This window comes from Phacochoerus africanus, chromosome X (assembly GCF_016906955.1).
Source record: "Phacochoerus africanus isolate WHEZ1 chromosome X, ROS_Pafr_v1, whole genome shotgun sequence".
In the NCBI taxonomy this organism is placed as follows: Eukaryota; Metazoa; Chordata; class Mammalia; order Artiodactyla; family Suidae; genus Phacochoerus; species Phacochoerus africanus.
In genome coordinates this window covers 61,787,892-61,805,300 of record NC_062560.1, presented here as the reverse complement: position 1 = coordinate 61,805,300, position 17,409 = coordinate 61,787,892, and the positions used below count along the sequence as shown (strand labels likewise).

General features: G+C 41.0%; 1 protein-coding gene and 1 pseudogene across 4 annotated transcripts in view; one reads left to right on the top strand and one right to left on the bottom strand.

The window, feature by feature from the left end:
• OGT (O-linked N-acetylglucosamine (GlcNAc) transferase) overlaps positions 1 to 5,573 on the bottom strand; it is a 36,524-nt gene extending 30,951 nt beyond the window's left edge. The window contains exons 1-4 of one of the 4 annotated variants that reach the window (XM_047765912.1): positions 5,504 to 5,573; positions 5,314 to 5,359; positions 2,282 to 2,462; positions 1,175 to 1,418 (exon numbers count right to left, since the gene is read on the bottom strand). In XM_047765912.1, coding sequence (XP_047621868.1) covers positions 1,175 to 1,418; positions 2,282 to 2,462; positions 5,314 to 5,350 — 462 coding nt within the window. In that variant the 5' untranslated portion in view covers positions 5,351 to 5,359; positions 5,504 to 5,573. Of the gene's footprint in view, positions 1 to 1,174; positions 1,419 to 2,281; positions 2,463 to 5,313; positions 5,360 to 5,455 lie in introns of all 4 variants that reach the window. The other 3 variants (XM_047765914.1, XM_047765911.1, XM_047765913.1) reach the window with 3 other exon arrangements.
• Positions 5,417 to 9,655, top strand: LOC125118044 (suppressor of cytokine signaling 6-like; annotated as a pseudogene).
• Positions 9,656 to 17,409: the final 7,754 nt, after the last annotated feature.

Here is a 17,409-nt window from a genome sequence, read left to right as displayed (position 1 = left end):
AAAATAAGGATTAAGGGACAGCAGAATAGTTTTCAAACTGTGCTTAAGGACTGCCTTGAGGGGTGGGTGCCCTCTGGGCACATCTTCCCCTTTTTATCTTTTACTTCTCCAATGTTTGCTTTCAAGACATTCAGACTCAGGTTTTATCATCCACTTCACCATTACTAGCTCTTTGATCCCACAAGTTATATAACCCATATAAATCCTTTTTTGTTTTTAAGTGGTAAAATCAGAATGAATACTATCTACTTTGAGGGATCATTGTGCCCATTAAGAAAGACCACCATCTGACTGGCACAGTGTCTGAGCACACAGCAAGACTTTCAATAAATGGTACCTATTAGTAGTTAATTATTAACCACTTTCACAGTTGTTGCAAAGCTAAATGCTGGTGTTGAGTAGTTTGGAAACATAATATTAAATCTTTTCTGGATTCCTATAATCCCTCTCTTTATCACTTTCCTCCTAAATTTATGTCTATCTTCTTTCCTTAACTACATCAAAAGTTCTTAGGGCAAGTCTTACTTTTTTTGTGTACCTTTCAGAGACCCTAACACACTGTGAACTTAACATCTGCCAGCTGGGCATCACTTGCTCCCAAGAAAACATCTGCAATTTAGACAAAAAAAAAAAAAAATTAAGGACTAACCAAAAGCCTGGTGTAGATACTATCACCTCTATTCTACCACTTCCAATTATGTTGAAAGAAAAAAAAATGATATTGAACAAATTTGCAGCCTATTTTTCAAGTCACAGATCCACATACTGGCATCTTGTTTTAACTACTGTCTATTACAGATTAAGGCCCTTCATCCACTATTCCTTGAAAACCAATTAACTGTTTGCAAACATGTATCAGAAGTTAGCCAAATTTAATCAGAAAAGCCCAAAGAAACAATGTCACGTGTTCTGCATTTTTACAGGCACTATAAAAATAGTTTCTTGCAATAAAGATAATTTTTATGCTAATAACTTGCTAGATAAAATGAATTTCTTAAAACATGACGCAGACCTGAGTCAAAGCAATTTCACCCTTTTACGTAGACAAAACATCTCCAAACTCCTTATTCCATGCAAAAACCTATAAACCTATCTTACTGTCCTAAGTATCAAACTACGTTTCTTTCTAAGGCTTTTGTGAAGAGAAAACAGTAACCCTTAAAATTATACTCACAGGATTGTACTGAAGAGCAGAGACGTAAGCTTGTACTGCCCCTTCCATGTCGCCTGCTGCTACCAATGCAGCTGCCAGGTTAATATAACCATCGATGAAATCTGGTTTGAGACGCAATGCATGCCGGTAATGCTCAATTGCTTCCTGCAACTGCCCTCTTTCCTTGTACACATTCCCCAAATTTGAATAGGCTTCTGCCAGGAGGGGGTTCTGTTTAATTGCCAGGGTGCTAAAATGGGCAGATCTGGAAAAGGGGAAAGGTGTTGATGCATGGGTATGCATGTTATGGAAAGAAGGTATGGCCCATATGCAACTCAAACAGTTTCTGAAGATCCTGTGCATTGCTCATTATATAGTAATACTTTATCTTTAATTAGCATTAATTAGTAGGACAAATTTTGAAAATCAAAGTTTTTCAGAAGTGGAGGCATTACAGATTTCAAATTGGAATTTTTTTTTTCCTACTAGAGCCTCATTATCAAGCTGCCTCATTATAAACCATGATCATTATTAAGATCAAGAATGAAAATGCTATGTGCATGAGTCCTATTTTCCATTTGCTGATAAGATTCAATGACGCACATCTTTAAATACCTAAGCCAGAATGACAATTTATTAAACGGACAAGTACACAGATTCTTCCCTTTTGATTAATTCAACTGATTAGCGAAAAGTAGCACATCATGACTTAATGATGGCATTTGCAACCTGAACTACATATGCACCTCCAACCACAGCATATACACTATCATCTCTGAGCATTTCTGTCCCTCAAGCTGACACATCTTACAAAGGTGAGACTGGATGCTCAGATGAATACTAAGAATAGTTTATTCCCTGAACAGTTTTTAAAAGCAGCAAACCAATGTAGATGGAAAAATCTAGAAAAGGTCCCTAGTTATACTGATAATATAACCACTACCACAAACGAAGGGAGAAAAACTGGCAGCTGGGCATGTCACAAGTGGGCAAGAGAGCAGATGTGCGTTGGTGGCTCCAGTTGAAACCCAGTACTGGAAAAATTTCAAGTTCAAATATTTAAATATCATCTTTCAAGCTCAGCACCCAGAGGCAGCAATCACCGGCAGGTACCCCCACATCTCCTACCTGTCCAGCCTTCGACACTGGAAGTGTATAGATGAAAGTAATAAAAGCACACCAGTATTGTCTGGCTCTTGTCTCCAGAGCTGCATGCAGTGTCTCTCAGCTGCCTCAAAATCTCCTGCCTGATATTCTCGATGTGCCAACTCAGCTAACCCTTGGAAGGAAAGCATACGTTTCGTTGGTTCTGGAGAATCATCAAAACATTTGAGGGAAGGAGGGGGGAAAACAAAAAGTTAGAAATGCAAACAAAAAAATGTAAAAATATGGTATATTAAACTTAAAGATGAAAACGCTTGAAACTATGTAAAGCACTAGAGTGTTCTGCACGTTACTGATACCCACAAGTTAATATTAGGTGCAGAATTGGCATTTTTTTATCCATTAACTTTCTTTCCAGACTAGATAGAAATATTTACTTCCAAATGAGATTACATTTTATGATCAAAAAAATACTTTGTGCTTTTAAATTATAAATCAGAAGTAGCATCTAAAGATTCACTAAACATTTCTTATACCATAGTTAACATACAGAAACAAAGTATAAAACATGTGATTTGCAAGGTCACATAGAGTTAATGTCAGAATAACCTACTGGGAAACTTAACACTTTGTCCCTTGTTTTAGGTTGGATTTGTGGGGGATGGGGTACTGGTAACTATCTTTTAACCTGGGTGGGGACAGCAAATGGGCGTTTTACTCTTAAAATTATACTGTTTTTTGTTACTTCACAACTTAATTTTTTAATTATTTTAAGGGCTACACTAGAAACAAACATAAGGGGAAAAAAACTAAAAGTCAAGGTGCTATTTTTAAAACAGCTGATAAACAAGATGGATTCATCTGTCAAGAGCCAAAATATTAAAGGGGTCATCAAACATTTTAAATAAAGACCCAAGGTTATATTGTTCCTCTACCATCCCCAACTCACACTGAGACCAATTTAGCTAAATCCCACCCACACTGGTTTAACACCAGCATTTTCCAAAAAGCTCTGAGGCTGACTAAAGGATTAAGACATTGCAAACAACCTTGTATAAACCAACCAGTTACTTAGAACTGCAATGATTTTTTTTTTAAAAGAATGGGAAAACGATAAAATATAAAACCATTTGATAAAGTGCGACAGGATGAATAATAAATGAAAGCACTTTGCTGTAAGTGACTTGGTTTAGATACAAAAAGATAAGGGGTGTACAGCTAAAGCCCAGAGAGGGGAAACAACAACAAGCTGCCTAAGACTCAATTGTAAATACTTAAACAATGATACATTACTGGGAATCTGACCACAGCACTTTCCCTAGATAGAGTGGGAAACCATGTACAAATTATATAAAATTCTACCAAGGTCTGTGTAACAACCTCAAATTTGAGCCTAGACCCCCCAATCGTTAGAGCTGAGGAGTGAACTGTATTCTCAGGAAAGCTAAGTAAATTCCCTAAGAGGATGCACAGCCAGCTGACCACTAACATAAGAGAGACCTGCATCCAAATCTAGGGGACGTTATATCTCTAATAGAAACTAGAAAATCACTAGACAAGCCTCTAGAACTTCCGAGCTCCTTATTTTAACACATTACTTTATCAACTTTTCAAAGCCGCTTATCTGCTATTTTAACACTGGAAATGACAACTTCCTCAAATAAAGTAACACGTAGAAAAGGGCAAGCTAGTACAGAAGAATCTAGGACAGAATCTTAAATCTTTAAAAATCCCTGAGAGGGAGGGGAACACTAATTATTAATCCCACTACCTACAATCATGGATGAGACACAATTGAAGATTCATTTCTTACTGCACAATGTCCAAAAACAATTTAAAAAAAAAAAAACCCTGACACATCTCAACTGAGGGAACCAACCAAAAAATAATAATAATAATAACCTCGTGGGAAACCTTAGAACCGCAGCCCGATTCCCCCCCCCCACCTCCCGCCCCAAATAGCCTCAATATGGAAAGGCAGCCGAAGGACACTCCTGTAATTTGGTTGTTTTCTTATTTTTAGTACCAAATGCTCTCGACTAATTGTCTGAAAGGGCAACCGCCTTGCTCTTGTGCAGCTACACTCCAGTTGCTTTACAAACTCTTCAAGCGGGGATGAAAACTTAAAAAAAATACACCCCCTATGAATAAAGAAATACCGGGCTAAAGAATGGGGATGAAAGACCCAGAGGCGGCGGCGGAGGAATACAGGGAGAAAGTAACACAAAGCGAGAATCGAGCGGGCAGGGTGGTCAACGCCAAAGCCCCGGCACCAGGGTGGTTTCTCCCCAAGGGTAGGAAGTGGACCGCAAGGCTGGCAACCTCGCGAAGGAAAGGGTGTGGTTCCCCGCGGGAGGGGAGGGAGGTGGACAGGGTGGGAAATCCAGGCTGGGGGCAGCGGGAGGAATCGGGCGATGGCAAAAGGAACCCCTGGAAATTTCCAATCGAAACCGGGGCCGCTCGCTCAACCGAAGGCCCGGCAGAAAGGCGCTGCCCGGCGGGGCACTGCTCAAAAGCCCCTGGGCTCGATATTACTCGGAGCACACCCAGGAGCCTGGGCTCGTCCTTGGGTGATGCAAAGTGAGGATACGATTACATCGGACCAGCACTCCCGCCCTCGATTGACAGAGGAGCACCAAATTGGGCTAAGGGGAGCAGGGTGGAGGAGGAAGAGGAGGGGGCGGTGAACTGAATTAAGGGAGAAAACGACTGCCAAGGAGAGTGAAAGGCAGCGAGAAGGACAGGGATTCCAATGCAGTCCATTCCGAGACATTCTAAGCGCGCACGTGTGAAAGAAGCGTCCCGAGAGAGTAGAAGGCTAGCAAATGTATAGGATTACAAAGCAAGAAAGGAAGCGAAAAGCCAGCAAGCAAGAGGAAATGTTTGAAGAACGGACGACAGCGGAAACCCCGATCAGATGCCGGCAGACGACGAAAAGCTCAGCGATGCCACTGATGTAATGGGGATGGCTAGAGGGAAGGAAGGGAGTGATGAGAGGCAGAGGACGGCGCGAGACCCCAAGGGGGCGTCTGCCAAGGTAGAAGGGACACCGGTACCTGTGCTGTCGGCCACGTTGCCCACGGAAGACGCCATCTGGAGCTTCTTTAGGAAAAGCGAGAAAAGGGTAATTGAGTCCCGCTGCCGCCACTACTGGCAAGAATGTTTCTAGAGGTAGTAGTAAGAGGGCAGCAGCCGTACCAGTGCTTTGGCAGGCTTAAGAGGCGGCAACAGTTACAGGCTTCTAACCTTAAGAACTCTGGTTGGCCATCTACCTCTCACGGTCTTGAAATGGCGGCGACGGCTCCTCGGCCGAAACAACACGGGCCGGAACTACTTTCTGTTACAATCAAGTACCAGCGCGGAAGTAGCGCGGTAACCAGCGCAACCAACAAAATGACTATAATCAAAGTCACTTGCTCCTATGTAACCTTCCGCGCAGGGCCCATTGCGACAAACACGATTGTGTCGAGAGCGCATGCGAGCAACCCTGTCAACCCGACCCGGTTAGGGCACTGTCTGGGGCGGGAGCGTCCAAGTTTTCTACTAGCGGAGCGGAAGGGTAAAAAGAAACGTATACACAGGACGGATACATTTTTGCCAAAGTGGGGAAGTCTAGTCTATTACCGAGCCAGGAATGTAGATTTTTAAGAGATGCCAAAGGCGTCTAGAAAAGTTTCATCAACTTTAGTCGTACGAAAAGGAAGAGTTACAAGGCTGTTGAATCAATTCTAAGTAAATTTAAATGGCTAGATTTCCAAGGCTGACGTTTAAAACGGTGGCAGAGAGGGTTTCAATTTGAATACGTCTTAGTTCTGATTCCAGCCATTGATTTAAGCACTTTGATGAAAAAGACAGTTTCACAGGGCCAAATGAACCCAAGAATCTCACGTTTTGGCCATATAGCCCGAAATTTCCAAAACCTTTTGGTATTCAGGATAGTTCTACCCAGAGAATTCCGTAGGGCAAATGCTTCATAACTCAGGGACTCGCTGAGAGTTTGCACTCCAAAGCAGCAGCCATAAAAATGTTAAAGATGATTCATATTCGTCAAAATCCATGACTCTCTTCTAAATTGTGACTTCATTTCCACCACATAGCTTTGCAAATCGTTACAAACGGTGATAGCATTTAGCTCAAGGCAGCTCAACAATGATAAATGGATGCATTTGCCATCTACCTAAACCACACATGCAGATTGAAACTAAATTGCCTCTACTTCCTTGAACAAATCAGTTCTATATGATCCTCCTGCAGTTTCAAGTCCACTGTTTAGACATTTTGTCACATTGGTATTAATTTATATCTCTTGTTCCAGAAAGGATTTAAGGTAGCTTGCCACATTCACAAGAAATTATTATAAACCAATGGAGGCAACAAGTTGCATCTCTCAGAGCCTCTTTTATTAATTAAAAAAAAAAGTCCTTGATCTAAGAAAAAAAGTCAGTGAATTTCTTCAAAACATTTCTACTACCTAGCCATCTGACCACACTAAAAAAAAAAAAAAAAAAAATCCTCAAATTTTGCTTCAATTCCTTCAAGACAGTTAACAAACTGTTAATTATAGATATGAGCACCGAGGAAATTTGTAGTATTGATCATTTCTTCCATCACATCCATAATTGAAAGTCAGATGCTGTGAAAAAAGCAAAGTTCACTACACAAACTCTCCTAGAAAATGTGCACCAACCTCTTCTCTTAATTTGATTTAACTGGTAAAACCTTTTTCTCCACCGCCCCCACCGCACCCCTCTACCCCCGCCACTGTAAGTGCTCCATCTGTGGTGAATAAAATCAGCTTTTCAACTTTTAGAACAGACTTCTCAGATTCCACTGGCAGATGTTTAGGCCTTACTGATTAGTGGGTGCTAACTAATTAAGTAAAACTCTTCTTCTTGTTAAATGCCAGGTCAGGTTCCCAACCAGGCAGGCTATACTGTAGTCTAAGTTTCTTTATCCTGAGAAAAGAGTCAAAGGATACTGCTGTGGAAAGCTGGGAGGTGAGGGTCACAGTGATTCAATAAGGAAAAACCCCTGTTGGAGTCTCAAGAACCCCCTCCAGTTACCTTCCAGCAATAGCACCTGGAGAGTTTAGTTTGAAGGACTTACTCATCAGACAAATGCATCTTCTTCAGCCAATCAAGTAACACTTACTAGTCTCTATGTGGCAAGAAACTGTGGGAGACACAAAAATCAGCAAGACAAGATCTTTGCCCTCAAGGAAATCGAAGCTCAGTTAGGTAGATGCTAAAAGCCACTAGAGCATTAAACAGAAGAGTATTATTAAGGTGATGAAATACATGAGTGTCTATAAATATCTGAGGAGAGAACCGTCACTTCAGGCTGGAGGGGGATGACCAAGAAGGCCTGACCTGGGCACGGAAAGGGGTGCTTTTGTGTGTTCTCTTTCGCATTGATTTCTGGAGGGGTTTTTTTCTCCCTTTTTGTGCAGCAATTCTAAATTCAGAACTATCTAAAATAAACCAGGTGCTTTTTCCATCCTACTCCCAAACTTTGTCACCCTAATAACACTGCTAACGGTGTATTCGTTTCCTGTTACTGTCTCGCAAATTGCCACAAATTGAGCGGCTTGAAACAGCACATACTTCGCAGCAGTCGCGCCAGCGCGGGACGAGGGAGCCAGAGACACGCTCTGGCCGCCGCCGCCGCCGCCGCCGCCGCCGCCGCCGTTGCCGCTGGAAAATGGCTCCAAAGGTTCAATGAAGCTGGCAAAATACATAGATGTAGCACCTCAGGCTCTCCAGATGTTTGAGAATAATATTCCAGAGAGAGCTAGACACCCCCGCCGCCCGGATAAGCTAACCAGTCACAACGAAGAAAATTCGTTGTAAAGCCTTCCGGAAATCTTTGAACCCGAATAAAAGTAAAGAAGAAACTGATTTCATGGTAGCACAGCAACCATCCCTAGCCAGTGAGTTTGGAAAACATGATTCCTTATTTGGTAGCTTCTGTGGTAAAGCTATGGCCAGCTGTGATATCAACAGGGAAGATGAAAAAGGTGGGAAAAAAAATAGATCAAAGAGTGAAAGCCTAATGGGTACATTAAAAAGGCGGCTTTCGGCAGAACAAAAGCAGAAAGGCAAGAGGAGCACACCCTCTGGGAGCTCTGCCAGATGAGGATACGTTTTCCTCTCCTCAGCACCAATAGTCTTTAAAGAAGTGAGCGCTCAAAGACCAATAAGGTCCACTTCCCTCGGCAATCACCGCTATAGTCCTACCCCCTAGCCTCTCGACCCACAAACTCTGAGGAGGCGTGTATCAAAATGGAGGAAGTAAGATTCAAAACCTTGATTCATTCTTCCAATCCAAGTCCAGCATGGAAGGATGCCTGAAAAGATTTTCACAGTCTTCAGACTGTAACTGTGTACTGAGAACAAAATAACTTATTAAAGATTTCAGACTCTAGGAATGCAGATTTGCATCCTCACCTCGATGAACATGTGCCTGCAGTTATTGGACTTAACACCTCAAGACTGCTTTTGATGTTCTGTGCCTATAGAGGAGGGGATGTATCCTTTGGAAGGATCGCCCAGCTATTGTCTGGACAGTTTTCCCATGGAAGTTTCTGCAGTTCCTTCTCCAGAAATCTTTCTCCATAAATGAAAATCAGGTAGACCGGGACCTAGCTGTTGCCCCCAGAGATCTTTGTGGATCAGTCTTTGTATGGCTTTTTCATCAGCACCATGGGTGTCACACTGCAAAACTCAAGAATGAGTTGTGATGATGTCTCTCCATGCTCACCATTGCTACCTCCAATGCAGAATAATCAAATCCAAAGGAACATTGGTGGACTTCCCGGCACAGGTGTCCATGTGTCTGAAAGTATATGTGCTATCCTTTGAATTTTGATCCTGACTCTGCTCCTGTGGTTGCAAGAGTTTAATGACTCAATGGAAAGTAGTGGTCTTATGATTTCGACAGGCTTTACCGAGGAGCTGAAAAAACTTTCGAAATAAGGCTGGTGCTGGGGGCCAATCACAGGCTGGGAGGCAGAAGGAAATCTAGCAAATGCGCCAGATGGTTCTTTTCTTGTTTCAGCTAGTTCCAATGACCGTTATCTTTTAAGCTCCAGCTTTCACTCCCATGGTAAAACACTTCACACTCGAGCACTCAAATGTTAGGTTTTGCTTTTATGAACAACCAGATGTGGACGGACAATTTGCTGATCTAATTAAACATTCAACCAGGGACTCTGAAAATGGGGCTTTGTGTTACTCAAGGTCTTGGTTGCCTGGATATGCGATTTACCCTGTCAGACTGACGAATCAAGTATCACGATTCATGCAATACCTGGGCTGTTCCATGTCAGTATATCAAAATAGACTTATTCAAAAACTGCCTTTGCCAAACAAAATGAAGGGTTATTGACAGGAATACTGAAAGATTAGGAAAACCCTACATCTTGCACTTTGGGTTCTAGAAAAAGAGGTTGAAATATAGTTTACAAACTTTCATTGCCGTCAAAATCTTTTGCTGCCACAATTGATTACACAAAGAGTAATCAATTCGTCTAGGGTTGGGGAAGTATTGCCAACTGTCTTGAGTTTGTTTTTGGTTCTTTAAAAAGCAAAGTCTTGAGGTTTTAAAAGTGTGGATTATCTTCCATTGTATGCAGAATAATCACAATGTAAATGATCAGATTCTCCTTAATCTGCACCCCCTCCCAAATTCTCTGCTGCTGGCCATTGCGATTTTTATGCTTTGAGAACACATTTCGTATGTGTACAACCTGAAGTAAAGTTGAATGAAACTTTGAGAATAAAAATTGTCGTCTATTTGTGAGTTCCCTTGGTGACTCAGCAGGTTAATGACCCAGCATTTTCACTGCTGTGGCTCAGGTCAATGCTATAGCGCAGGTTCGATTCCTGGCATGGGAACTTCTGCATGCCATGAGTGCGGCCCTCCCCCCCCAAAAATTGTGGTCCCTTTAAATGGCCTATTTTCAAAAGATAGCATCAAAGAAATATACCCATGTGATAAAATGCAGAATTTACATATACACTAAAAATGATTTTTAATCTCATACTTTAGAAAGATTTAGAATATGAATCGACATATCTTGGGTAATAAAAGACATTTCTGCAATATGCCTTTTACAACACCCTTTTCTAACTTATTTTTAAGATTGTGCTATTTTTTTGGCTGTGAAAGTAGAATTTTTCTGTTGCCTTCATTTTCACCTAGTGATTTGTATATATTTTTTAAATGGCCCTACATTAAAAAATCTTCAAGAAATGTAGCCTACCAATTTAGAAATTGTTAAACTTTTCTGTCTTTAAACTGATACAAATTAGCAGAACACATAAAGACCTCTGAATTAGAACTAATATTAAAGAAATACTGCATGATCCTAGATTCCTATGATAGCAATTTTTTGTATCTATACTTTCCTCTGGCAGGCGTTTTATCTCAATTTCTTCAGCTTAGTCAACATTTTCATGGGTAGAACTTGATTGTACCACTAATTTTCATAAGTAGATTGGAGAATTCTCTTGCAACATTAAAGTTTATATTATGTTTTGAATTGGATTAGATGAAAGGAAAACATTGTTTTGCAGTTGGATTTATACATAAATATATAGATAGATAGATAGATAGATAGATGATAGATAGATAGATAGATAGATAGATAGATACACATATATGTATATCTATGTATATGGGGGGGGGGGCTTGCCTGAGGCTTGCAGAAGTTCTGGGACCAGGGATTGAACCCAAGCTACAGCAGTGGCAACGCCAAATCCTCAACCCACTAAGCCACCAGGGAACTCCGAAATGTGCTAGATTTGACCCCTGCCCCCACCAAAGACTCTAGTTGGAAAAAAGGTGGAAATTGTGAAGAATTAGGTAAGAAAAATATTAAACCATATCAGATATATGGAAGTCTTGTTGCCTACCATATAAACTGCAGTTTTTAAAAGTTTTTTGTTTGTTTCTTTTCCTTTTTTTTTTTCTTGCCAATCCAGAGGCATGTGGAAGTTCCCCAGACCAAGAACCGAACTTGTGCCTCAGTTGGGACCTGCACCACAGCTGTGGCAATGCCAAATCCATAACCCGCTGCACCACAAGCAAACTCCCTTTCTGTTTCTTTTTAATTCAGCTGTCTTAATTCGGAATCATTGGTTAATCATTTTCCCTCTGATTCAGTATTCATGGGGGTGGTTATCCCTAATATTTTTTAGTTATTTTGAAATGCAGAGTGTTTATTCATTGCACAATGCTGTAATGTACTATTTTGAGATTGTCCTGTTCAGAAAATGTTTCCAGTTACACAAAGAAAATGTTTCCATCTAAGATGAAACATGTAATTCGAGATGTTTCTTCCTTGTCTCTGTTTCCCTACCCTCAATGAACACAAGGGTAAAAAGTTTTAAAGTTTTAATGGCTCTGTCATTCAGACATATCTGTATCCCCACTTTTTTCTCTTTTTTTAAGGTCAGAATTGAGATATTACCAAGAAATGGCACAAAGACATAATATCATGGCACTATTTCTTTTGACTTAAAGTGGAAAAAGTAGGAGTTCCCGTCTTGGCGCAGCAGAAACAAATCCTACTAGGAACCATGAAGTTGTGGTTTCCATCCCTGGCCTCATTCAGTGGGTTAAGGATCCCGAGCTGCCGTGAGCTGTGATGTAGGTCGAAGACACAGCTGGCATCTGGCGTTGCTGTGGCTGTGGCTGTGGCTGGCAGCACCAGCTCCGATTAGACCCTACCTAGCCTGGGAACTGCCATATGCCACGGGATGCGGCCCTAAAAGACCGAAAGACCAAAAGACCAAAAAAAAAGTGGAAAAAGTAGTGAATTTTGGCAGATGTTGATTGTACCTTGTAATGAAGACTTCTTTCATTTTCTGATATGTTGTCACTTAAGATGGAGAATATAGAGATTATTGTAATAATATTATTTGTGCTCACTGCAAGCTTCTTGGATTAAGAATTATTACAGTTATAGGAGTTCCCTGGTGGCATAGCAGGTTAAGGATCCCAAGTTGTCTCTGCTGTGGCTCAGGTTCAATCCCTGGCCCAGGAGCTTCTGCATGCCTCAGGTGAGACCAAAAAAAAAAAAAAAATTATTACAGAGTTGTAAACTTGTTATCAAATTAATGTGAGACATTTAAACTATTCTTTTACAAAGCTATTTATTTTTAAACAATTTAAAATATAGGGTGAGAAGTTCCCATTGTGAATCAGTGGAAACAAACCCCACTAGTATCCATGAGGTTGCGGGTCCGATTCCTGGCCTCACTCAGTGGGTTAAGGATCTGCCATTGCTGTGGTATAGGTCACAGATGCGGCTTGGATCCTGCGTTGTGGTGGCTGTGGCGTAGGCTGGCAACTGCTGCTCCGATTCAGCCCCAGCCTGAGAACTTTTACATGCCCATATGCCTCGTGTGGCCCTAAAAAGCAAAAAAATAAAATGTAGGGTGAGTTAAAAGTCTTGTGCATCTAAATTAGATGGCAGGTATTGTCAGAGAGCCACTTTATATTTTGTTTGTTTGTTGCTTTTTAGGGCTGCACCCACGGCAAATTGAGGTTCCCAGGCCAGGGGTCAAATCGGAGCTACAGCTGCCAGCCTGCATCACAGCCACAACAACGCAGGATCCAAGGCTCATCTGCAACATACCTCAGCTCACGGCAACACTGGATCCCCGACCCACTGAGCTAGGCCAGGGATTGAACCCACAACTCATGGTTCCTAGTCGGATTCATTTCCGCTGTGCCACAACAGGAACTCCAGGTATATTAATAACTGTTGAAATGACCGTTCCATGTTTCTAGAAGCGTTTACATGTGCTTTGTGTGAAATCATGGTGCAAGAGGTCTTTGGACTGCCCTGAACCTTATATTATAAGGTGTGCATAGTTTGTTCCCCATGTTTTCCTCACATGATACCATGTGCATAAGATCTAACTATTCAGTGTCAAATTCAGATTATTCTTTCATCTAAATTTTTTTTTTTTTTTTTTGCCCATGCCCACAGCATACAGGAAGCTTCCAGGCCAGAGATCAAACTCTAGCCACAGTAATGACAACACGCAATCCTTAACCCAGAGCCACCAGGGAACTCCCACATCTAAAAGTTTTTTAACGTTTTTAATGGCCTCACCCGCGGCATATGGCAGTTCCTGGGACAAGGATTGAATCTGAGCCACAGTTGCAACCTATGCCACAGCTGTGGCAATGCCAGATCCTTTAATCCACTGCACCAGGCAGGGAATTGAACCCAAGCCTCTGAACAAACTCCAGCTGCTTCAGTCAGACTCTTAACCCACTGTGCCAGCAGGAACTGCTAAAACCTTTTCAAATTTTTCACATGGTGAGTTTTTATTTTTATTTTATTATCTTTATTAAAGTATAGTTGATATACAATAATCATAGTTTTCAAGTGTACAATATAGCAATTCACAATTTTTAAAGGTTGTATTCCATTGTTATTATAAAATATTGGCTATCTTCCCTGTGCTGTACAGTATATCCTTGTAGCTTATTTATTTTATACATAGCAGTTTGTTCCTCTTAATCTCCTACCCTTATCTTGCCCTTTCTCCTTCTCTCTCCCTGCTAGTAACCACTAGTTTGTTCTCTATATCTGAGTCTGTTTCTGTTTTGTTATATTCATTTGTTTATTTTATTTTTAAGATGCCACATATAAATGATAATATGCAGTATTTGTCTTTCTATCTTTGACTTATTTCACTTAGCATAATAGCCTCAGGTCCATCCATGTTGTTGATAACACCAAAACTTCATTTCTATTATGGTTGAGTAGTATTCCTCTGTGTGTGTGTGTGTGTGTGTGTGTGTGTGATATCTTCTTTATCCATTCATCTGTTGATGGACACGGGTTTTTTCCATATCTTGACTATTTTAAGTAATGCTGCTATGAACATTGGGGTATATGTATCTTTTCAAATTAGAGTTTTCCTTTTTTTTTTTTTTTGGATATATAACCCAGGAGTGGAGTTGCTGGGTCATATGCTAATTCTATCTTTAGTTTTTTGAGAAACCCCCATACTGTTTTCCATAGTAGCTTCACCACTTTGCATTCCAACCAACAGTGCAGGAGGGTCCCCTTTTCTCCACATCTTTGCCAACATTTGTGCTCTTTCTGATGACAGCCATTCTGACAGGTGTGAGATGATATTTCATTATGGTTTTAACTTGCATTTCACTGATGGTTAACGATGTTGAGCATATTTTCGTGTGCCTGTTAGCCATCAGTACGTTTTCTTTGGAAAAATGTCTCTTCAGGTCTTCTGCCCAGGATTTTTGCTTGTTTCTTTGGCCACACATGTAACATGTGGAAGTTCCTGGGCCAGAGATTAAATCTGAGTGGCAGTTGTAACCTGTGTCAAAGCTCTGGCAATGCCAGATCCTTAACCTGCCACATGGGGACTTACTTCTTTCCATTTTTTAAATGGTTTGTTTCTTTAAATGTTTTACACATTTTATTTTGTGTTATTTCGGAGAGTAAGTGTTAATACTGTTCTGTTCGGACAGACAACTTTTAATGTGCCTTTATATAGCCATATTATAAAACACTTTAAGGAAATATGCCCTGTTGTAATGCAATCTGAAATTGTTAGGTTCTGATAGTATATCAATAAAAATAATAGTATTTGCCAAGAAATAAATTAAATGTATAAACAGAATGTTTTCTACTTTTGTATATAGAGAGCCATTAGATGTAGGTAGCACAACATAATTTGAAAGTTAATTTTATATAATACTCAAACAGTCTGGTTAAAAATGGAAGAGGAGGAGTTCCCTGGTGCTCAGTAGGTTAAGGATCCAGCATTGTCACTGCTGGAGCTTGAGTTCCTACTGTGGTGCAGGTTCCATCCCTGGTCTGGGAACTTCATGCTGTGGATGTGGCCAAAAAAAAAAAAAAAAAAAAAATGGAAGGGGAAAAGGAGAGATAAAATTTGTCCTCTAGTTTGGCCTAAGTAATTTTGATTATATTTTTTTATTCTATCCAATGGTAACTTAAATGACATTTGGAAAAATTTTCATTTGGTTTTTAAAATATGTGCTTCTAAAAATCTGAGTCAGGCATTCCTGTCGTGGCGCAGCAGAAACGAATCCAACTAGGAACCATGAGGTTGCAGGTTCAATCCCTGGCCTCGCTCAGTGGGTTAAGGATCCTGGGTTGCTGTGAGCTGTGGTATAGGTCGCAGACACGGCTCAGATCTGGCATTGCTGTGGCTGTGCTGTAGGCCGGCAGCTGTAGCTCTGATTAGACCCCTAGCCTGGGAACCTCCATATGCTGCAGGTGTGGCCCTAATAAGACAAAAGACTAAATAAATAAATAAATAAATAAATATCTGAGTCAAGGCAAAAAAAAAAAAAAGGAAATAGGAAAGCTATGTCCATTGCCATACTAAATGGATCCAATTGGTTTCTGTTAAATATCTCATTACAAAACATGACGAAGGTCAGAGCTATTTTCAGGCCTATTAGGACTCTACTATGCATTTTTACAAATAATACAAAAGCTATAGAAAGAATTTGGAATGTTTTTGTCTCTGTCTCACTCTGTTCCCTTTCTGCTTGGTGCCAATCTGAAAATTTGAAAGGTCAAAATATTTATTGCAGGAAATGATCATAGAATTAAATATAGTTTTTAAGGAAACCAGCTGCACAGGGCAGCAATCTTGCTCTTAAAGAAAATAATGTGCCCAAAGGCTAATCATTGACATATATGAAATTAACTAACTATAAAGTATACATTATAATTTCTGAGCCAGTATTATTGAAACTGGATAAAAGGATAAAAGTTACTAAAATCTTTTTTTTTTTCTTTTCCTGTCTTTTTACTATTTCTTTGGGCCGCTCCCTCGGCATATGGAGGTTCCCAGGCTAGGAGTCAAATCGGAGCTGTAGCCACCGGCCCACGCCAGAGCCACAGCAACGCAGGATCCGAGCTGTGTCTGCAACCTACACCACAGCTCACGGCAACGCCGGATCGCCAACCCACTGAGCAAGGGCAGGGACCGAACCCGCAACCCCATGGTTCCTAGTCGGACCCGTCAACCACTGCGCCACGACGGGAACTCCTACTAAAATCTTAAATAGGTTATGTGCGACATCTCTGCTAAAGCTACAAGTCTAAACATTTTCTTTAAAATGCCTTTATGGGGAGTTCCCATTGTGGCTCAGAGGGTTAAGAACCCAACACAGTCTCCGTGAGGATGAAGGTTCAATCCCTGGCCTTGTTCAGTGTGTTAAGGTTAAGGATCCGTTATTGCTGCAAGCCGCGGCATAGGTTACAGATGCAGCTTAGATCTGGCATTGCTATGGCTGTGGCATAGGCCGATAGCTGAAGCTATGATTTGACTCCTAGCCTGGGAACTTCCATATGCAGCAGGTGCTGCTGTAAAAAGTACAAAAATTAAAATAATAAAAAAATAAAATGCCTTCAGAGGAGCTCCCTTGTGGCTCAGCAGGTTAAGGATCAGGCGTTGTCATGCTGTAGCTTGGGTTCGATCCCTGGCCCAAGAACCTCTGCATGCCATGGGCACAGTCAAAAATTAATTTAAAAAATTAAAACTCATACCAAACACGCACACACATTTATTTTCTCACAGTTTCCATGGATCAGAAATCCAGGCAACAGTTTAACAGGATCCCCTGCTCAGGGTCTCACTAGCTGAAATGAAGGTGCCAGTCAAGCTGCAGACTCATCTGAGGCTTAGGATACTCTTCCAAGGTCACGTGGTTGTGGGAGAATTTAGTTCCCTGTGGTCCTAAGACTGGGGTTCCCACATCTTTGATGTAACTGAAGAGCCCAATCCTTTTTAAGAGCCCAGCTGGTTAAGTCAGCTCACTTAAGATAATCTCTACTTACTTCTTTTTCTTTGTTTTTTCTTTCTTTTTCTTTTTGGCTGTGTGCTTCATGCAAAAGTTCCTGGGCCATGGATCAAACCTGTGCCACAGCAGTGACTTGAACCATAGTAGTGACAGCACCAGATCCTTAATCCACTGAACCATCAGGGAACACCTATTTTTTTTTTAATTTCCTTTTTTTTTTTTTTTTTTTTTTGGTGGCAGTATACAATGGCTTGATGTGGGACCTCAGTTCCCAGACCAGGGACTGAATCTGGGCTGCAGCAGTGAAAGTGCTGAATCTTAAC